Below are 16943 nucleotides of genomic sequence, written 5' to 3'. Positions count from 1 at the left end.
ATTAAAAAAAGCATAATCAGATAGGCTTCTACAGGACACAATAGTAGCAGTGTGCTCTTTCCTCATGGCTGAATATTGTGCCTTTAACAAGAATCTCAATATTTTCACAGGGTTTAACTTAACTTATATCTAGTGAGTAGAATTTAAAACAAATCGACTTGTACTTTTTTAGACGACGAAGAAAAAAGAAGAACAAGAACACATTAACAGCGGCGGACTCTTGAGATCTTTTCCGAGGCTCTAAAAGTAAAGTACCATATCTAAGAGTAGATTGTAGTAAGACATTCCAGCATTACGATGACAATCTTTGAATTTAATGCTGAAAAAAATCTCCTGCGAGATTGGTCTCCACGCTGTCGGCGTTGCCGTTTATACGAGCAGAGCGGAGCAGAACGGACGGACAGGTGAAAAAAAAAAAAACAAACACACAAAAAAAAGAAAAAAAACAAAAAAACGGCTTGGCTTTCTTCACCACAAAAGACTCCCAAAGCAGACGGGACACGTTTTCTTCGGACGGAGGAGCAAATGGAAGCCCTGAACAACTGGTTTCCCCTGAAGGCTCTGGAGGGGAGAGGACATGTGCTGAACTCTATTGTGTAAAATTACTGTACAATTTTTCTCTCATGCTCTATATGTGCTCTCATGTGTAATGGGGTGTGTGTGTGTGTGTGTGTGTGTGTGTGTGTCTTTCTGCTTGGGGATGTCTGCAAGCAAACATGTGAGAGACTATGCGTGAATGGAGGCGCGAATGTGTATGTGGGCCGCGAATGGGAGCATATGTACGCGTGTAAGAGGGAGAGGACACAAAAATACAAATTCTTTGTTTGAAATTGTAAGGACTTCAAAGAATAGAATTCAAATAAAATTACTGACATCTCTACCAACTGGGCACAGCGATGTGCATCTCATTTGAATGAACAGTTGACAAAAAATATTTCCTCACTGCTCATATCTGGGCCGGTCAAGAGTGGAGATACGGATCCTTGGTTTGCCAACACTCCTTCACTGAAGGGACCCAGCCTAGAAAAATTCTGGTTTCAACATTTATCAGCACACAGGATCTGATGGAACTATCCCTTGTCCCTGTCTCTATTTTTGGAGAGCAATGTATGCATGTAGAAATCTCAGAGGTGGCTGACAGCTGATATGTCATTAGGGTTATCAAGTGGGCTCTTCCCATCGCAGATGTTCCATTGAATTAGAGCCATGATGACACCTCCAGAAGGAGCAACAGGAGGTCCTGGCGTCCCAGAAGAGACAAATTATATATAGGTCCAAAATCACCAAACTTATGCTTTAAAAGGGATGTGGCATTTTCAATCCATGCATGAGTTTGGATCAGCACACCTTCTCATAATTTTAAGCAGAACACATTAATAACAACAGTATGTTGCATCAACACATATAATAACAATGCTAGCATTTCGCTGTTATTGTGTGAAATCTCAGTATCTCCAAAATGTCAACTTTTCAGGAATTAATAGAACAGCCTTGTTTTTAGTTTGACCACCATGCATTTTTGAGTTTATCCAATGGGTTTGGAACGGGTTTCATAAGACCAAGGGTTGTAGGACTTTCTCAATCCACAGAGGAGCATACAATGCTTCAATTAAAGTTAAAACATAAGAATAAACCAAAATTGGGACCCAACAATGCCAAGATGTCGTACGATGACACAAGATGTGTCACCGTTTTTTTAGCAACTTCATCCTTGCATAACCTCATAACATATCAAATATTCATGTTGCAGATGTCACATCAGAATTATAGATGGAGGTAACTTACAGAAATATGCACAGCAAGTGTTGAGTGTTAAGTATTGATTGGACATGTTTATGACATTGGTCATAAACACTGGCAGTCTTGATTTTAACACTTTCAGAGTTAAATGTGTGTCACAGAATGTGCATATGTGCAATGTTAGATATCACCATGTCACTTTTAAAGATAGAGCAAAGGTATACAGAAATAAGTCTGGATGTGCAAATGTGCATCGTTAGTATTCACACTTGCTGGAAGTAGCATACATACAGAGATGTGTCCAGAAATAAGCATCAGCTCATATACAGATATGTACAGGATTTTGTACCTATCACATGCATGGATGCAGATCATAATTGCGCAAATGGGCCAGATGTACAGAGTCTTCCAGGGCATGGTAGCAAAGAAAAACACTCCAGAGCAGTTCGTAGAGGCGGCCAGGCATCAGCAGCCTCCTACTTGACTGACACTGGTGCTGTAGAGGCAGGAAGCATTGTGTAAACAGATGGCAGCTGGCACGAATGAGTGCTTGAAGTGCTCTTTGGTTCACCTTGGGGGGCATGAGTGAGAGGCTAAAGGTGCTCTGCAGCTGCGTCAGCTCATTGGAGAGAGAGTGGGCTATTTGTTCAGTTTGGACCTCATCCTCCCATCTGCCACTTCCTCCAGCCTTTTATTTTTTTTACCAGTGTGTTGGCATCCCCCACCTTGATATTACCTCCCTAGCACATAACAGCAAAGAACAGTGCTCTGGCCACCACTGATTGTGGTAGGAGATTGTGGAGTCGTCTGTTATATTGAATGACCTGAGCCCCAAGACCCAAGATGTGCCCATAAGTGTCAACCGTCCCTTTGGCCTATTGCTGTTGTCCCTGTTGTTGAGACCAAAGTGTATACAAGGTAGCGTAAATGAGTCTAGTTTTGATAGTGTTGAGATTGGGTGTAGAGAGGGGCGGTTCTGGGATGCCCGAACTTCCTCAGACCATGGACATGAAGTGGTCCCTTTCTGAGATGTTCAAAGTGGGTTTTACCAACAAAGTAGAACTTTTAGCATCTATTTTAACATGTTTTTTATATACTCCAGGAGGAAACCAGCGCATCAAACTGCTGCACAGTCTGTGGTCAAGATTTCTTCCAAGGTTTTGAATGAGTTGGGTTCAAACTCAAGACGCATGTAAATTCAAATGAATCACGGCGACTTCTTGAGGTAGTTCGGGCAAAGGACCAAACCTGCCCAAGTCATTGAAAGTTCTCACTGCATGTGTTGTACCCTCAGTTCTGATTGGCTGTTCTGAGTTCAGCTGGGAGGAGCCTGTTGCTCAGGCTTTGAGTATGAGGTCATCTCTCTGGACACTGGGTGGAATTATCCCCAAAATCAAATTCCAACAAATGGGTCTACCTTAGCTCCCGAGGACAAAATGATTCTGCCTCTTCCTGGTTGTACGCTCATGACTTGAAGGGCCGTTGTCCTTACAGAGCTCCAAGGTCTAATGTGAAACTGTGGTGACGGGAGGAGAATGCCATTAGCCCAGTTAGCATGGCTGTGTCTGTCAGCGGTTGTGCTCATTCTCATCATTAATGTGAAGCTCTGGAGTGAAGAGGAATGCCATTAGCACATTTACCATGGCTGTGTCTGTCGGCCGTCGTGCCCATTCTCATTATTAATCAGACAGCCGGCCGTCTAATCGACTGGAAGGCCACAGTCGGGACGCGCACGTCACCTTGACTTACTCGTGTACTAACAGAGTGCACTATGACTTATGGGCCTTCATTTGGCTTTAATTGTCTCTGTAACTGTGTGTGTGAAAGACAGAGAGAAAGAGAGAGAGAGGGAATGTTTTCTTGACCTCTATTTCCCCTTTCATCTTAAGTAAACATATGGCTGCCCCTGCTGGTCATCTTGGTAAAAAACATCTCTTTTGATATGTTGATTGTGGTAGAGATGCTTCCATTTAACTCATTCAGTAAATCAATAATCCATACTACTATGGCCAACCTCAGAATTCCCCCCCAGCCATATTTCAAGTGCTTTTTATGGTTATGGCTTTATGGTTATGGCTTGTGTAGGTTTTAAATTTGCCAGGATTGATTAAAAAATTTGATTTGGGTTGTTCAAAATATATATATATATTATTTTGAGAAGTTTTTAAAATGAAAAAATGTTTTCTTCAAATTTCCTACCTAAGGAAGGACTACCTTACGAACTTGAATACATTTTTTTTTGGAAAACATCATCATTCTTATTCTGAGACATATGTGAAAACAAATTGATCACTTTGATTTTCAACATCTTGGACTGCTGGTATCAGTGGATTCCCTGCGTTGATACACTTCCAAGCCAGTTGGGGGATATTGGAGCCTACATCCTACTTGGAATTATCAGTAGGAGGCTGGCATGAATGCAGTATTAGAGAGGCAGACAAAATATTTGATATTATGTGTTTATTTAAAAGTTTTGTGTAGTGGGAAGGGGGAGGGCATTCTCATATTTAGCATTCCATCCAGCCATCCATTTTTGGCAGCGTCCAGTTTTTGGCCTGACTACCAGTTTCTATCTAACCAGCCAAAAGTAGCGCTCCTTTGCACTCCAACTGAATGGTTCAGAGAGCTTGTGTGATGAAACCTCACATTCACTTTCCCAGGCCCAAATAGTACTTTTAAAACCCAATGCGAAACAGGTAAGAAATTATTTAACGCAGCCTTTCTCTGTTACGTAACTCATTAAAACATTAATGTGTTGTTGTTGCTCTGCCATACTAGTCATACTGAGCCAGATGTGATGAAACTGGGGAAAAAGTGACTTCCTATCACCCCACCATGAGGAATAGAAGAGTAAAACACTGTAGTCGATGGTGTGTCATGGTAACACACATCCAAAGGGAGGGAAACACTTCAACATGAGTTCAACTCAGTAGAATCAGAATTAATTTCAGCATGTTTATTATACAACACAGTGCATTAGGAAAACCACAAAGTGAGTGTTCAAGAGTTAAAAGGACAGGAATTCTCTTCACACAAAGTTATGAGTTTATCATCAAAAGTGATATAACCTCACAATAGAAATGTTTTTTATTCTGCACACAATATCCACTGCATCTGTCAACCAGACACATGAAGTTGAAAAAGTACAACTGGGCAGGTAACAGTGGGGAAGAGGAAGTTCCAGTCAATTGGTTTTAGAGTATTGGTTTTATGTATTCATATAGGAGTTTAGATGAATTGCTTTACAAACTCTGATGAAGGCCACTTGCCGAAATGCGTTGGTTTTACTGAGAAATATTTGTTTTCAGTACTGCGAGTGTTGCTGGAATTTCCTCCTTCCCAACCACACACATGATGGCATGATTTGTATAGCATCTGGTTTACACCGATGACACGATAGCCATCCTCTTTCTCGTCTTGGGCCTAAATGGCATCAGCATTCCACGATCTGCTTGTCATTTCAACTGCAGCACCACCTGGCAAGACACAAACACATACACACCATTGGCATCAGCAGTGGTCTGGTAGTTTGATTTGATTTGGCTGATTCACTGAGGATAATCAGAACTTCGCAGATGTTTCAAATTTTCAAAATGCTGCTAACGTTTCCAGTAGGGTTCAACTGATATGGGTTTTCAAAGGCCTATACCATTACTTTTGAATTGGATCGTATATACTGGAAATCCGATCCAATCAGATCATGAAGGGAAGGGCCCTCCTCCTATTCTGCTTAAGTGCATTCGAATCATGGTAGTATGATATAAACTTAAATAGATGGAAGAAGCCCTTCTTTTGTGCGTGTCTTGAAATTGCATTCTACTTCCATAATTCCATTAGAATGTCTTGGAGAACAGCTTGCACTATTTCACCAGATGCCTTGCATCCTCTCCACCTCTCTCTGCCCATCTCTGGTTTCACTGGGGGGTGAGGAGGAGACTGTCTATGTCCTGCATTAAAGGAATAGTTCACCCAAAAATGAAAATTCTGTCATCATCTACTCACCCTCATGCCAAATGAAACACAGGTGAAATTTGTTAGTCCATATAACACACAGGGAGGTTGCCAGCACAGCTTGGTAGCAGCCTTCTCCAAAACAACTGAAGTCAATGGGGACCTGTTCTTTAGAGTTCCAAAACAAAAACAGCCAAACAATCACACTGTGAGTAGTTAAGATTTGCACTAAATGATGGTGTAAATATACTGTAGGTCTTTTTGGAACTCTGAAGAACTGGTCCCCACTGACTTCAGTTGTTTTGGAGAAGGCTGCTATGGAGTTGTGCTGGCAGCCTCCCTGTGTGTTATATGGACAAACTTCACCTGTGTTTCAACTGGCATGAGGGGGAGGAGATGATGACAGAATTTTCATTTTTGGGTGAACTATTCCTTTAATAGCTCTTGTTCTATCATTTCATTACATGTCGTGGAGGTGGAAGACCACTGGCACCGACTAGACCCCAGAAAGGAAGAAGGCAGCGCTCTTACTTTGCCTGTGGCGAAAGCTACTTCACAGTCAAAGTCCCGGCCTCTGAGTTGATTCAAGCAATACAGTTTTCATTTTGTTACGGGGGGGACAATTTAGTCCACTTCAATATTGGAGGGGACGTGTCCTCTGTGTCACCCCTGCTTCCTACGCCCTTGCCCTAAACAAGCCTGGCAGGCTTAGACGAGTGTCATTAAAATTAACTAACCATCCAGCCTTAGAGCGGCTACAAGTTCTCATTTTAGGGTAATGCTAGTTGCCTACAGCTACTTAAAGGAATACTTCAGCCAAAAATGAAAATTCTGTCATCATCTACTCACCCTCATGCCAAATGAAACACAGGTGAAATTTGTTAGTCCATATAACACACAGGGAGGTTGCCAGCACAACTTGGTAGCAGCCTTCTCCAAAACAACTGAAGTCAATGGGGACCAGTTCTTTAGAGTTCCAAAACAAAAACAGCCAAACAATCACACTGTGAATAGAAAGACCTATACACCATTATTTGTTGCAAATCAATCAGCTGTAGTTAAGATTTGCACTAAATGATGGTGTAAATATACTGTAGGTCTTTTTGGAACTCTGAAGAACTGGTCCCCACTGACTTCAGTTGTTTTGGAGAAGGCTGCTATGGAGTTGTGCTGCAGCCTCCCTGTGTGTTATATGGACAAACTTCACCTGTGTTTCAACTGGCATGAGGGGGAGGAGATGATGACAGAATTTTCATTTTTGGACTAACTATTCCTTTAACATGCTGTATACTAATGTGTTCTATCTACCAGAGACACAGAGATGATTTTAATGCCAATCCTCTCATCATAATATTGGGTAAGCTGACCAATCAGCCAGACTCCCAAAACGTCAGTATCGTCTTTTAACAGTAGGGGTGAATTCTGCCATAGTGAGAGAATAAAAGCATCACTCTCAGCCTTGGGAGTGTTGAACGCATTCTCTTTTCATGTATGTGAATGGCCATTAGCAATAGACGAACACTGGGTCCTCTGACAGAGCTGGAAATGAGGGTCCAATTAATTACAGGAGAGCAGAACTCGGCACTCATCACTAGTGCCGGTGCTGCCAAGAAGAAGCTTTCAATGTCACCCGAAACACAAGCCTCAAGGACGCCGAGAACACACACACACACACACACACATTTGTCTTACTATAGTTATGAGGACCTTCCACTGATTACATTCATTCCCTAACCCCTAACCCTAACCCTAACCCCAAATCCTAATCCTGAACTAATTTAAATGCTTACCCTAATCTAAACCTACTCCTAATTCTACCTTTAGAGGGGAACATTGGCGTTTATTTTAAAAATGTTAATATTTTTCAGAAGGTAACAGAACACAGTAGAAGAGACACTGATGCCTGCTCATGCTTGTACATTCATCACACGGCAAAACCACTAGGTGGCAGCATCATCATGGTATAAAGCAATAGCCTTCTGATGGGAGAATGAGCACAAACATTCTAAAAAAAAACCCTGAAATAAACATTCACAAACTGAATCTTTTTTTAGGTGAAAAATAAAGGCTTATAACAGGAAAACGAAGCTATAGCTTTCTCTGTTTGGTTTCCCAATATTCTGCCATGACCTTTGACCCGGGGTTTCATCAAGATAGATACCCTCTCCATCTATTCTTTCTGCTGCTCTGTCTTGATGAATGGTAATGCTTCATTTTCCAGGTCTGCGATTTCCTAATAATTTCCTAGAAAGGAACTGTTCATTTCTTAGGCAGTTTCCTGGAAAGAACCATTACATTATGTACTAAACATAGGGAAAATAGAGGAAGAGTTCAGTGGTGGAGTTGGCACCAAAAACAACTTTTTCTTCTAATTTCCTATACATCATTATATAAATGACTTACTAAATCGACCTCTGTCTCTTATTTTTCCAATAAATTGTTTATAGCTTTGCAGTTGTTTACTGGAAACTCTTTTAGATATTTACAGTTCCTTATCAACTCCTCCAAACTGACCACTTCCATTTTTGATATAACCACTACATCATTTCATAGTTCTTTCTTGGATACTCCCAAAAAGAAATGACCAGGGACTTACCAACCATTAAACTCTTCCTCTATGTTCCCCATAATTTCATGGTTCAGGAAACTTCAGAAATGAACAGTTCCTTTCCAGGAAACTATTAGGAACTTGTGGACCCGGAAAATAAAGCGCTATCCGATGAATGTGCAAGCATGACCAGGTGGCAGGTGTCTCTTCTATTATGTTCTACTACTTCAAACATAATCCAAGTGTTCTGTAGTCAAATGATTGTCCAATATTTACTTCATTATCTACTTGATTCTCCTCACTCATGGAGCTCTGGTCGCCCTACAGCGATCTGGAGGAAGAGTCTTGTTGCCTTCATGTGCTCCTCGTAAACTCGTACGTCTGAGTTTTACAGTCGCAAATACTTTTTAGTCAGAACTAACAAAATGGACCCTGAAACAAAAGTAGCTTTTTTTTGGTGACTAGTGGTACAAAGCTTTATTGTTCTGCAACGGCAGAATGAAGATAATCGTCAGTTAGGTAACTGATATTTGAATACGTTTATTGGATAAAAGTTGTTGTATATGCAGGACACCTGAAAGTTAAACAAAGAGTGAGAATGTCACACCTTGGCTGCTTGGATATGATGTAACATTTGACTTTCCCATTTGTATTTATCAGTTTAGTGGGTCTTGTCAGTGCGCTCTACCTGTAATTACAATATTTCTGACAGCATTTATAGGCTGGATCTGCTTGCTGCGGTGCAGTGACTGTTGGCAATGTGTAGAACAAGTGCGCCAAATCTAGGAGATAAGGAGGTAAATATTGAACTGTTGAACTCACAGTGCAATTGTTTGGCTTACACTTAGATTATGCTGCATTTGGAGTCATTTTGGAGCAAGTTTATGGGCCTTTTTGGAACTCTTAAGAACCAGTTCCCGGCCACTTTAGATGTTTTGGAGAAGGCTGATACGGAGCAGGGCTATCTAACTCGCTGTAAGTTATGTGGACATAGAAACTTCACTGGTGTTTCGACATGAGGGTGAGTAGATATGACAATGTTCATTTCAGTCCTAAATCAAAGTCCTTATCATAAACTAGCCTCTGGAAGAAGTGACGACCGGCCAAAATGTCGTCACTCCAAAAGGTCTAAAACTCTAATTTGTTCTCACAGAGATAAAAGCACAAGAACGCACACAGTATTTAGTGTGTGTCTACCTTATTGGCGGCTTCTAGTGAGCTGATGAGTGTGTGCAACTCCTCTCTGTTCATCTCCATGACGATGGGCCGGAGGGCTCCGTTCTCCCTCACATCCAGACTGAGACTCAGCAGAGGAGTCTGCAGAGACGAGATCTTATCGCTGGACAGGGCTAACTGGAGAGAGAGGAGGGGAAACAGAGACAGCAAGAGGAAGAAATAGAATAGGGAAGGGAAAGAAAACAGTTCAATTTAGGACATACCGGACATACCAGAGTTGTAGCAACTGCCCTTGGGTAGCATTATTCCACAATGCCTAGGTATACTGTGACATTTTCAATTTTAGTCAGCTAGCAGTTATGGCTTTTCAGTTTGGAATTTTGATCTGTATTTATAGCGCCTCCATCAGGTCAATCAGTGTAATATTTTTAAACAGCACAAAATGCATCATCCTTCCCAGTGTAATCAAAATCAGACCAGTGGTGTCTGAGAGGGTACGTATGAGTTTAAAATTTTTACCTCTAATTAGTATAAGACCCTCATTAGGCCAATCAGTGCCATTTGTAAGGATGGCTGGATGTGTGTAGCAAGTTCTGTGTCATCTTCTACCAGCTATGTATGTTTGCCACGAACCAGAAAAAGCTTAAATTACCAGACTTTTGAATGGAATTTGGCGCCTATTGGCTAGAGCAGTAGTAATGATGTAATAGGGCTGGGCGATAATTCAATATTATCATTTATCGTCTTTCAGTGGAATCATATCGTGATAATATGAAGATATTTTGATATCGTGACATACATTTCTGCTGTCTGAATTGATGATGACAAGCAAATTTTACTTAAAAACTCATAAAATGATGTATGGTAGGAATATTATTTGAATATTTCTGTTTTGTGTGACATCACACCTAACATCACCATTCAGTTCAATGAGATGAATATTCATTTGATTATTTAACGTGATTTTGCATACATGAACCATATCGTGATATATATTGATATCGAGAAAAATCCTTATGATTATCATGATATTGATTTCAACCATATCACCCAGCCCTATGATGTAATAATCCCTAAAGTAATGATGACCCCAACAGTAAGTACTGCTCTCCGCCATGTTTTTCCATTGTTTTCCCATTACAATGTACCAATAATGGTGTGTGAATTTTGTTTGACAGATGCTGAAAACCAAAAATGAAAGCAGATATTTCCATGCCACAGTAACAAGTTTAATACAGGATAAGCCATGCATCATAACAAGGTTTCTCATAACCAGAATATGAGCTTACTGGGTTTTTCTAACCTAGTTATGGTGTTTACATGTGACAACGGTAAACCAGGTTACCTAAGAAAACGAGCTAAGAACACAACAGACTCAAATATCAACGTCTCACGTAAGACAGTGATTCTCAACCTTTTTGATACCAAGGACCCTAATTTAGTCCACATTAGAGCCACGGACCCCCATTTGATCAGATTTTGTCTCTCAGATCCAAATCTGAGAATATTTTTGATTTTGTCCAGAATCCCAAGACTATCTGTATTGTAGGTAGAGACATAACAGTGAAACTATGATCAAAATAGTCATTCTTTTACATTCTCTAATTGTGTTAACTTCTTGTAAATTAAATAATGGTGAAGTTGAATAATTTGTCAATTTGCTGGGGACCCCCTGGAACCCCCTCAAGGACTCCTGGTGGTCCCCGGACCCCATGTTGAGAACCACTGACTTAAGATATAAAGATATAAATAAACAAAGTGATACGTCACCTTAAGCTGCCAGTCGAAGTCTTGCAGAGTAGCGCTGGAGATGGAGTTGGTTCTCTCCACGAGAGCTTGGTGGATCTCGTCCCGTCTGGCCCTCAGCACGCTCAGCACGGCCTCCCCGTAGCCGCCGCCCGCGTCCGACAGGCCCGCCAGCACCTGCCCCACGGAACAGGCCGGGACAGCAGGGAGGAGACGGTGACACCCTGACCCGTGAGCACCCATTCCCTGGCACCCTACATTCACCTACTCTACGTCTGCTGCTGCATCACAGAGGTTCGTATGAATGGATATCAGTGGAAGATGTTTGTGTCATCCCGCAACTCATAACTAGTCATGAAAGTGCATAATGTAATAAAGAAAATGACATTAAAAACTTGTGATGCCGACCGAGGTTATTATAGTTTCGCATTTTTCATTAGTTTTTATTTTTATTTCGTTTGGACTTTTTGTTTTCAATTTCGGTTTAGTTTTAATTCGTTTCTAAAGCGGGTTTGCTAGTTTAGTTTAGTTTTTATTTTTTGAAAATGCTTAGTCTTAGTTTAGTTTTTATTAGTTTCAGTGTTAGTTTTAGTCCTTTTTTTTGTAATATTGTAATATGGGGTATTTGTCAGGGGTGAGATTCAAAAATTCGAAATACTAGGCTTATGTATGAAATAAATTGACAAAGACGAAAACTAAAGACATTTTCTCTATAATTTTAGTTTATTTTAGTTAGTTTTGTAAACACACAATACAGTTTCAGTTAGTTATCGTTTTTTTGTAAAGCCTCGTTTTTATTTTTATTTCAGTTAACGAAAATGTTTTTTCACACCTAGTTCATATGATAATAACCTTGATGCAGACACATGACGTAATAACCTTTTGGTGGCCAATGTAGTAAGTTGCCATATTTGATGCAAAGCTTTTACAGGCCATTAAAAAGGTACCTATTAAGTTATTATTTGTCACAAAATTGCAACTTAGTTCATAATTTATAACCTACATAAAACATTATAACTTATGACACTGCAAAAGGGTGTTATGTCATTTGTCGAGTTCATTATTACATTATGAGTTTTTAGTTTCATTTTCATTACATTATTTGGTTTATTACTGTGGCCATATTTGATTTACATCTTATGGGTGGAAAAAAGGGAAGACAGCAAAGCAGGTGGAAACAGAGGCAAACTCATCTGGTCTTTGGACTAAAAAATTTAAATATATACCAAAATTAGCCTCTGATACTGTACAGAGATGAGTAGAGATGGAGAAGGTCCAAATCAAACATCCATGATGATCCATGACGTTGATGCACAACATTAGCTAATGTTAGAAGTCAACTACTTTACGTTGTTAATGTGAAATTTATATCTAAACCAGATTATTACCAACTGACAGCACTACAGTTTTGATTTTTAGCATTAGTAATTTGCTAACACTATGCTTAATATCCTAAGTGGTGCATCTTTGACAGTCAAATTGTTTATGTTAGCTGTCTGCTAGCTATCGTTAGTGTTAGTTGACTTAAGCTAGTTAAAAATTATAGTTAAAACTAATTGTCGCCTACAGCTTGCACAATTAAACACTGTTGGCTGTTAATGTAGGGAATTAATGAGAAGAAGAGAATAGATAAATATAACATTAACAACATGAAGCAGTTAACTGCTAACATTAGCTAATGGTATGGATCAACATCATGATGTTCCCTTCAGTCCAGTTGCTGCAGCCTTTGGTTTGGACCTTCTTGGGTAAAATGGCCTCCAGCTCTGCTCATCACTCAACAATATTATAGGATAATTTGGTATACATTTTCATTTTATTTATTTTTTGCCCAAAGACCAGTTGAGTTTGCCATTGTTTACACCTGCTTTGCTGTTCCAGGTATGGTTTCCCACACACAGTATGGCATCCATCAGGGATGGGCAACCATGTGCCATGTAGGACCGAGAGTCTGCAGGTTTTCATTCCAACCAAAGACTACAGCAGGTGATTTCACTGATGAACACACCTTCAACCAGAGAGGAGGAACTAATCAGTGAAATCAGCTTGTGTAGTCTTAGATTGGAATGTGTTGAGGAAGAAATGGGGAAGTACCTATGCTAAGCAACATTCCTATACGCTCACTTAATATGTAACCTTTGACCCATATTTACACTTTAAGTGCATAAAACAAGAATACTGAATCTGCTGCACCATTATAAGATTAAACTCTAAAAGTAACATCTTGTGTAGGGCTGCAACTAACGATTACTTTCATTGTCGATTAATCTGTCGATTATTTTCTCGATTAATCGATTAGTTGTTTGGTCTATAAAATGTCAGAAAATGGTGAAAAATGTGGATCAGTGTTTCCCAAAGCCCAAGATGACGTCCTCAAATGTCTTGTTTTGTCCACAACCCAAAGATATTCAGTTTACTGTCATAGAGGAGGAAAGAAACCAGAAAATATTCACATTTAAGAAGCTGGAATCAGAGAATTTTGACTTTTTTTTCTTACCGATTAATGATTATCAAAATAGTTGCCGATTAATTTAATAGTTGACAACTAATCGATTAATCGATTAATCGATTAGTTGCAGTTGCAGCTCTAATCTTGTGTCTTTCTCACAGAACTGTGAGCTTGGAATGTGCAAATGCCCATATCTCATAGATCAGTTCTCAACCTTTTTCGTATCAAGGACCCTAATTTTGCACACATTAGAGCCACGGACCCCCATTTGATGAGATTTTGTCTCTCAGACCCAAATCTGAGCATACTTTTATTGTCAGATATGATTTTGTCCAGAATTCCATGCCATATTTACGTATTGTAGGCAGAGAGATAACAGTCAAACTATGATCAAAACAATCATTCTTCTACATTCTCTAATTCTGTAAACTCCCTGTAAATGAAGTAATGCTGAAATGTAACAATTGATACATTTTCTGGGGACCCCCTGGAACCCCCTCAAGGCCCCCTGGTGGTCCCCGGACCCCACGTTGAGAACCACTGTCATAGATACCATTGACCAAGTGGCCTTGACAAAATAATAACTTGTCGTCTTCTAGAAGAAGGCGGTCACCTCTTATTACGCAATAATTATTATTGGTTGTTCAGTCTTGTTCATATGACCTTATACTTTTAGCTTATACTAGTTATGACGCAATGGTGACCTTTGACCTTCTCAACAAGGCGGAAAATATTAGTTTTTCGGGTTTGGGCCCCAAATGCCTTTCCCTGACATGAATCCTATATGGCCTCCATGTGAGCAAAGCAAAGTTATTACATTATGAGTCCCTGCAGTGGCTGGCGGTGAAAGCAGATAATGGATTCTTTGATATAACTGACTGAACTATTTGAGTGAAAATAAGGAGAGGAGAGGAATGAGGAACTTGATGTCTGCTGTCATGTAATTCACACCACATGACAGAGGAAACACACACACACACACACTCTTTGTTTCTCTCAAGACTTCCCTATAGGAGACGTGTGAGAGCCAGCCATTTGGTAGAAAATCCCTCCTTCATTTAAAGCAGAACTAGGCGATTTCCCACACATCGGTGGCCCAAAATGGCAGCAGAGAGGCAACAGAACTTCACTATCTAACAGGCCCGAATGAGTGGGGATGGGATTCCGCTTTTTTTTGCCCTCTCACCTCTTCGTCAGAGCTGTTGTTGCCCACGGCCAGCCGGAAGAGGGCGGACAGGGAGTCCAGCAGCTCCAGCCACTCCTCCAGGCTCCAGGTGGCGCTGTAGTCCGCCCTACACGGAGGCTCCCGCCCGCACACCCCATCCACCACCCTGTGACACAGCTACAAGGGGGGGGTGAACATACTGATCAAATCATATGATCAACAACAATCGATGACAGTTTAACCGATGGTCTCCTATTAAAAGTTAAGGGGGGTGAAATAATTAAATAGACTAGGGCTACACCAATGTATCAGCAAACTAATGTATGAGGCTGATATTGGACTTTTATTAAAAATCAGATCTGGTCCAATGGATATGATGCAGTTTGATTGATTACATACTAGGGCTGGGCGATATGGTTGAAATCAATATCATGATAATCATAAGGATTTTTCCCGATATCAATATATATCACAATATGGTTCATGTATGCAAAATCACATTAAATAATCAAATGAATGTTCATCTCATTGAACCGAATGGTGATGTTAGGTGTGATGTCAAACAAAACTGAAATATTCAAATAATATTCCTACCATACCTCATTTTATCAGAGTTTTTAAGTAAAATTTGCATGTCATCATCAATTTAGACAGCAGAAATGTGTGTCACAATATTAAAATATCTTCATATCATCACGATATGATTCCACTGAAAGACGATAAACTATAATATTGAATTATCGCCCAGCCCTATTACATACTGTATTTATTATTTAATTTATTGATTTATTTATTGAAAATGTTGTTTCAGAGGCTTGTCCACCTTGGCAAGAATAACCTTATGTGCAAAACACTTAATACTTGTAATTTTGGATTTTTTTGGCTTTCAAAGACAAAATATCGACTATTATTATTAAATATTGATATTTGTATGGGTCTTCAAAACCCCATATACAGTAGGTTAAACCCTAGTAAACATTTGTTAAGATTTTGTAATAAGTAATCAAATCCTCTCATTTGTTGTGACAATAGCCTATAGCTTAACAGATGAATATAAGTTCAATATCAGCATTGAACGAGCACTTTGTTATATAATTGAGGGCCATTACATTATACCAGGATAAGTGCACCACTAACATCAACAGCAACGGCAGGAACTCTGTTGACACTAGATGAAGCTTACTAGACCTGTATGTTATGCACAAAATAGACCTGGGCGTTTGCTGAGCTAAGTTAGAGAAGGAGGTGCCGTTCTCTCCTGTACGGCGAGTAACTCCATTCAAAACTCTGCCATTTTACTGTTACCGTGCTTATAGGCAATAGTATACACATGGTAGAACAAAACCTAAGACCTAACGCGGATCTATATGAACCACTCTTTAACGCGGCATACATATGATTCACCAAGTAGCACTTATTTCGATCAAATTTCAGTTTTTCTTATTGGTTTTCGCTGCTCAGTACCGTCCTGGTGGAAGAAAACAAGCGAACCAATTGTTCAAGTTAACATTTTTAAGTGCTCCTTAGTGTACTGTATGTATGCCGAATTGCAGAGTGGCTCCTAATGATTCAGACGAGGTCTTAAGTTATGCTCTACGACGTGTATGTGCTTAGCGACAAGCAAGGCAGCTCTGAATTGTCAGATTTTTGAATGGCTTTACGTTTTCTGCATACGATAGAATGGAACATAACAGAGCTAGTCCATCAATAATCAGTCTATCGCCCGATTCAGATTTTTGCTGCAGACAAGCATTTAATTAATGACACTGAGCCTATAGAAAGACAATTAGCATCACCATGCTTGATACTTACTTTTGGACATTCTGTAAGAGGTAACCTGCTCAGTAAAACCACCATTGTTTTTAATAGGTTCCGCCTTTGGCTGCGTCCTGGTCAGCTGATGTTAGTCACGTGCCTGCGTCCAGTCGCCTTCTGTAAAACTGAGAAATTAACCTTTCCGTGGGCAGTTCGTGTGTACATAGCACCATTGAAAAACGCATCAATTTAGCGTAACCTTGGTTGGAGACAAATATACTTACCTCGTGGAACACGACTTAAGACGTTTTACGAACCATTAAGAGGCTCTCTCCGATTCGGCATACATCCAACAGACCAAGCACCACTTATTTTAATAAAATGTCAACGTTTAGAATTGATTTGCCTGCTGT

The 16943-nt window shown here is 40.0% G+C and overlaps 1 protein-coding gene across 2 annotated transcripts; it reads right to left on the bottom strand.

Moving 5' to 3' along the window:
• Positions 1 to 4681: 4681 nt before the first annotated feature.
• Positions 4682 to 16906, bottom strand: commd8 (COMM domain containing 8). Of its 2 annotated transcripts, XM_071535504.1 has the most exons (6): positions 16815 to 16906; positions 16588 to 16707; positions 14797 to 14952; positions 11186 to 11338; positions 9437 to 9592; positions 4682 to 5216 (listed from the first exon to the last, which is right to left on the bottom strand). In XM_071535504.1, exons 2-6 carry the CDS (start codon positions 16630 to 16632, stop codon positions 5196 to 5198), a joined length of 531 nt encoding a protein of 176 aa, XP_071391605.1. In that variant the 5' UTR covers positions 16633 to 16707; positions 16815 to 16906; the 3' UTR covers positions 4682 to 5195. The 2 variants fall into 2 exon arrangements, with proteins under 2 accessions (XP_071391605.1, XP_071391604.1); XM_071535503.1 differs by lacking the exon at positions 16815 to 16906 and having other exon boundaries at positions 16588 to 16712.
• Positions 16907 to 16943: the final 37 nt, after the last annotated feature.

The sequence above is a fragment of the Centroberyx affinis genome, unplaced genomic scaffold (genome assembly GCF_046629955.1).
Source record: "Centroberyx affinis isolate AG114_WGS23_722 - 3 ecotype Tasmania unplaced genomic scaffold, CSIRO-AGI_Caff_v1 ptg002724l_1, whole genome shotgun sequence".
In the NCBI taxonomy this organism is placed as follows: domain Eukaryota; kingdom Metazoa; phylum Chordata; class Actinopteri; order Beryciformes; family Berycidae; genus Centroberyx; species Centroberyx affinis.
Note: the sequence above shows the minus strand (reverse complement) of the source record. Positions and strands in the feature narration are given on the sequence as shown.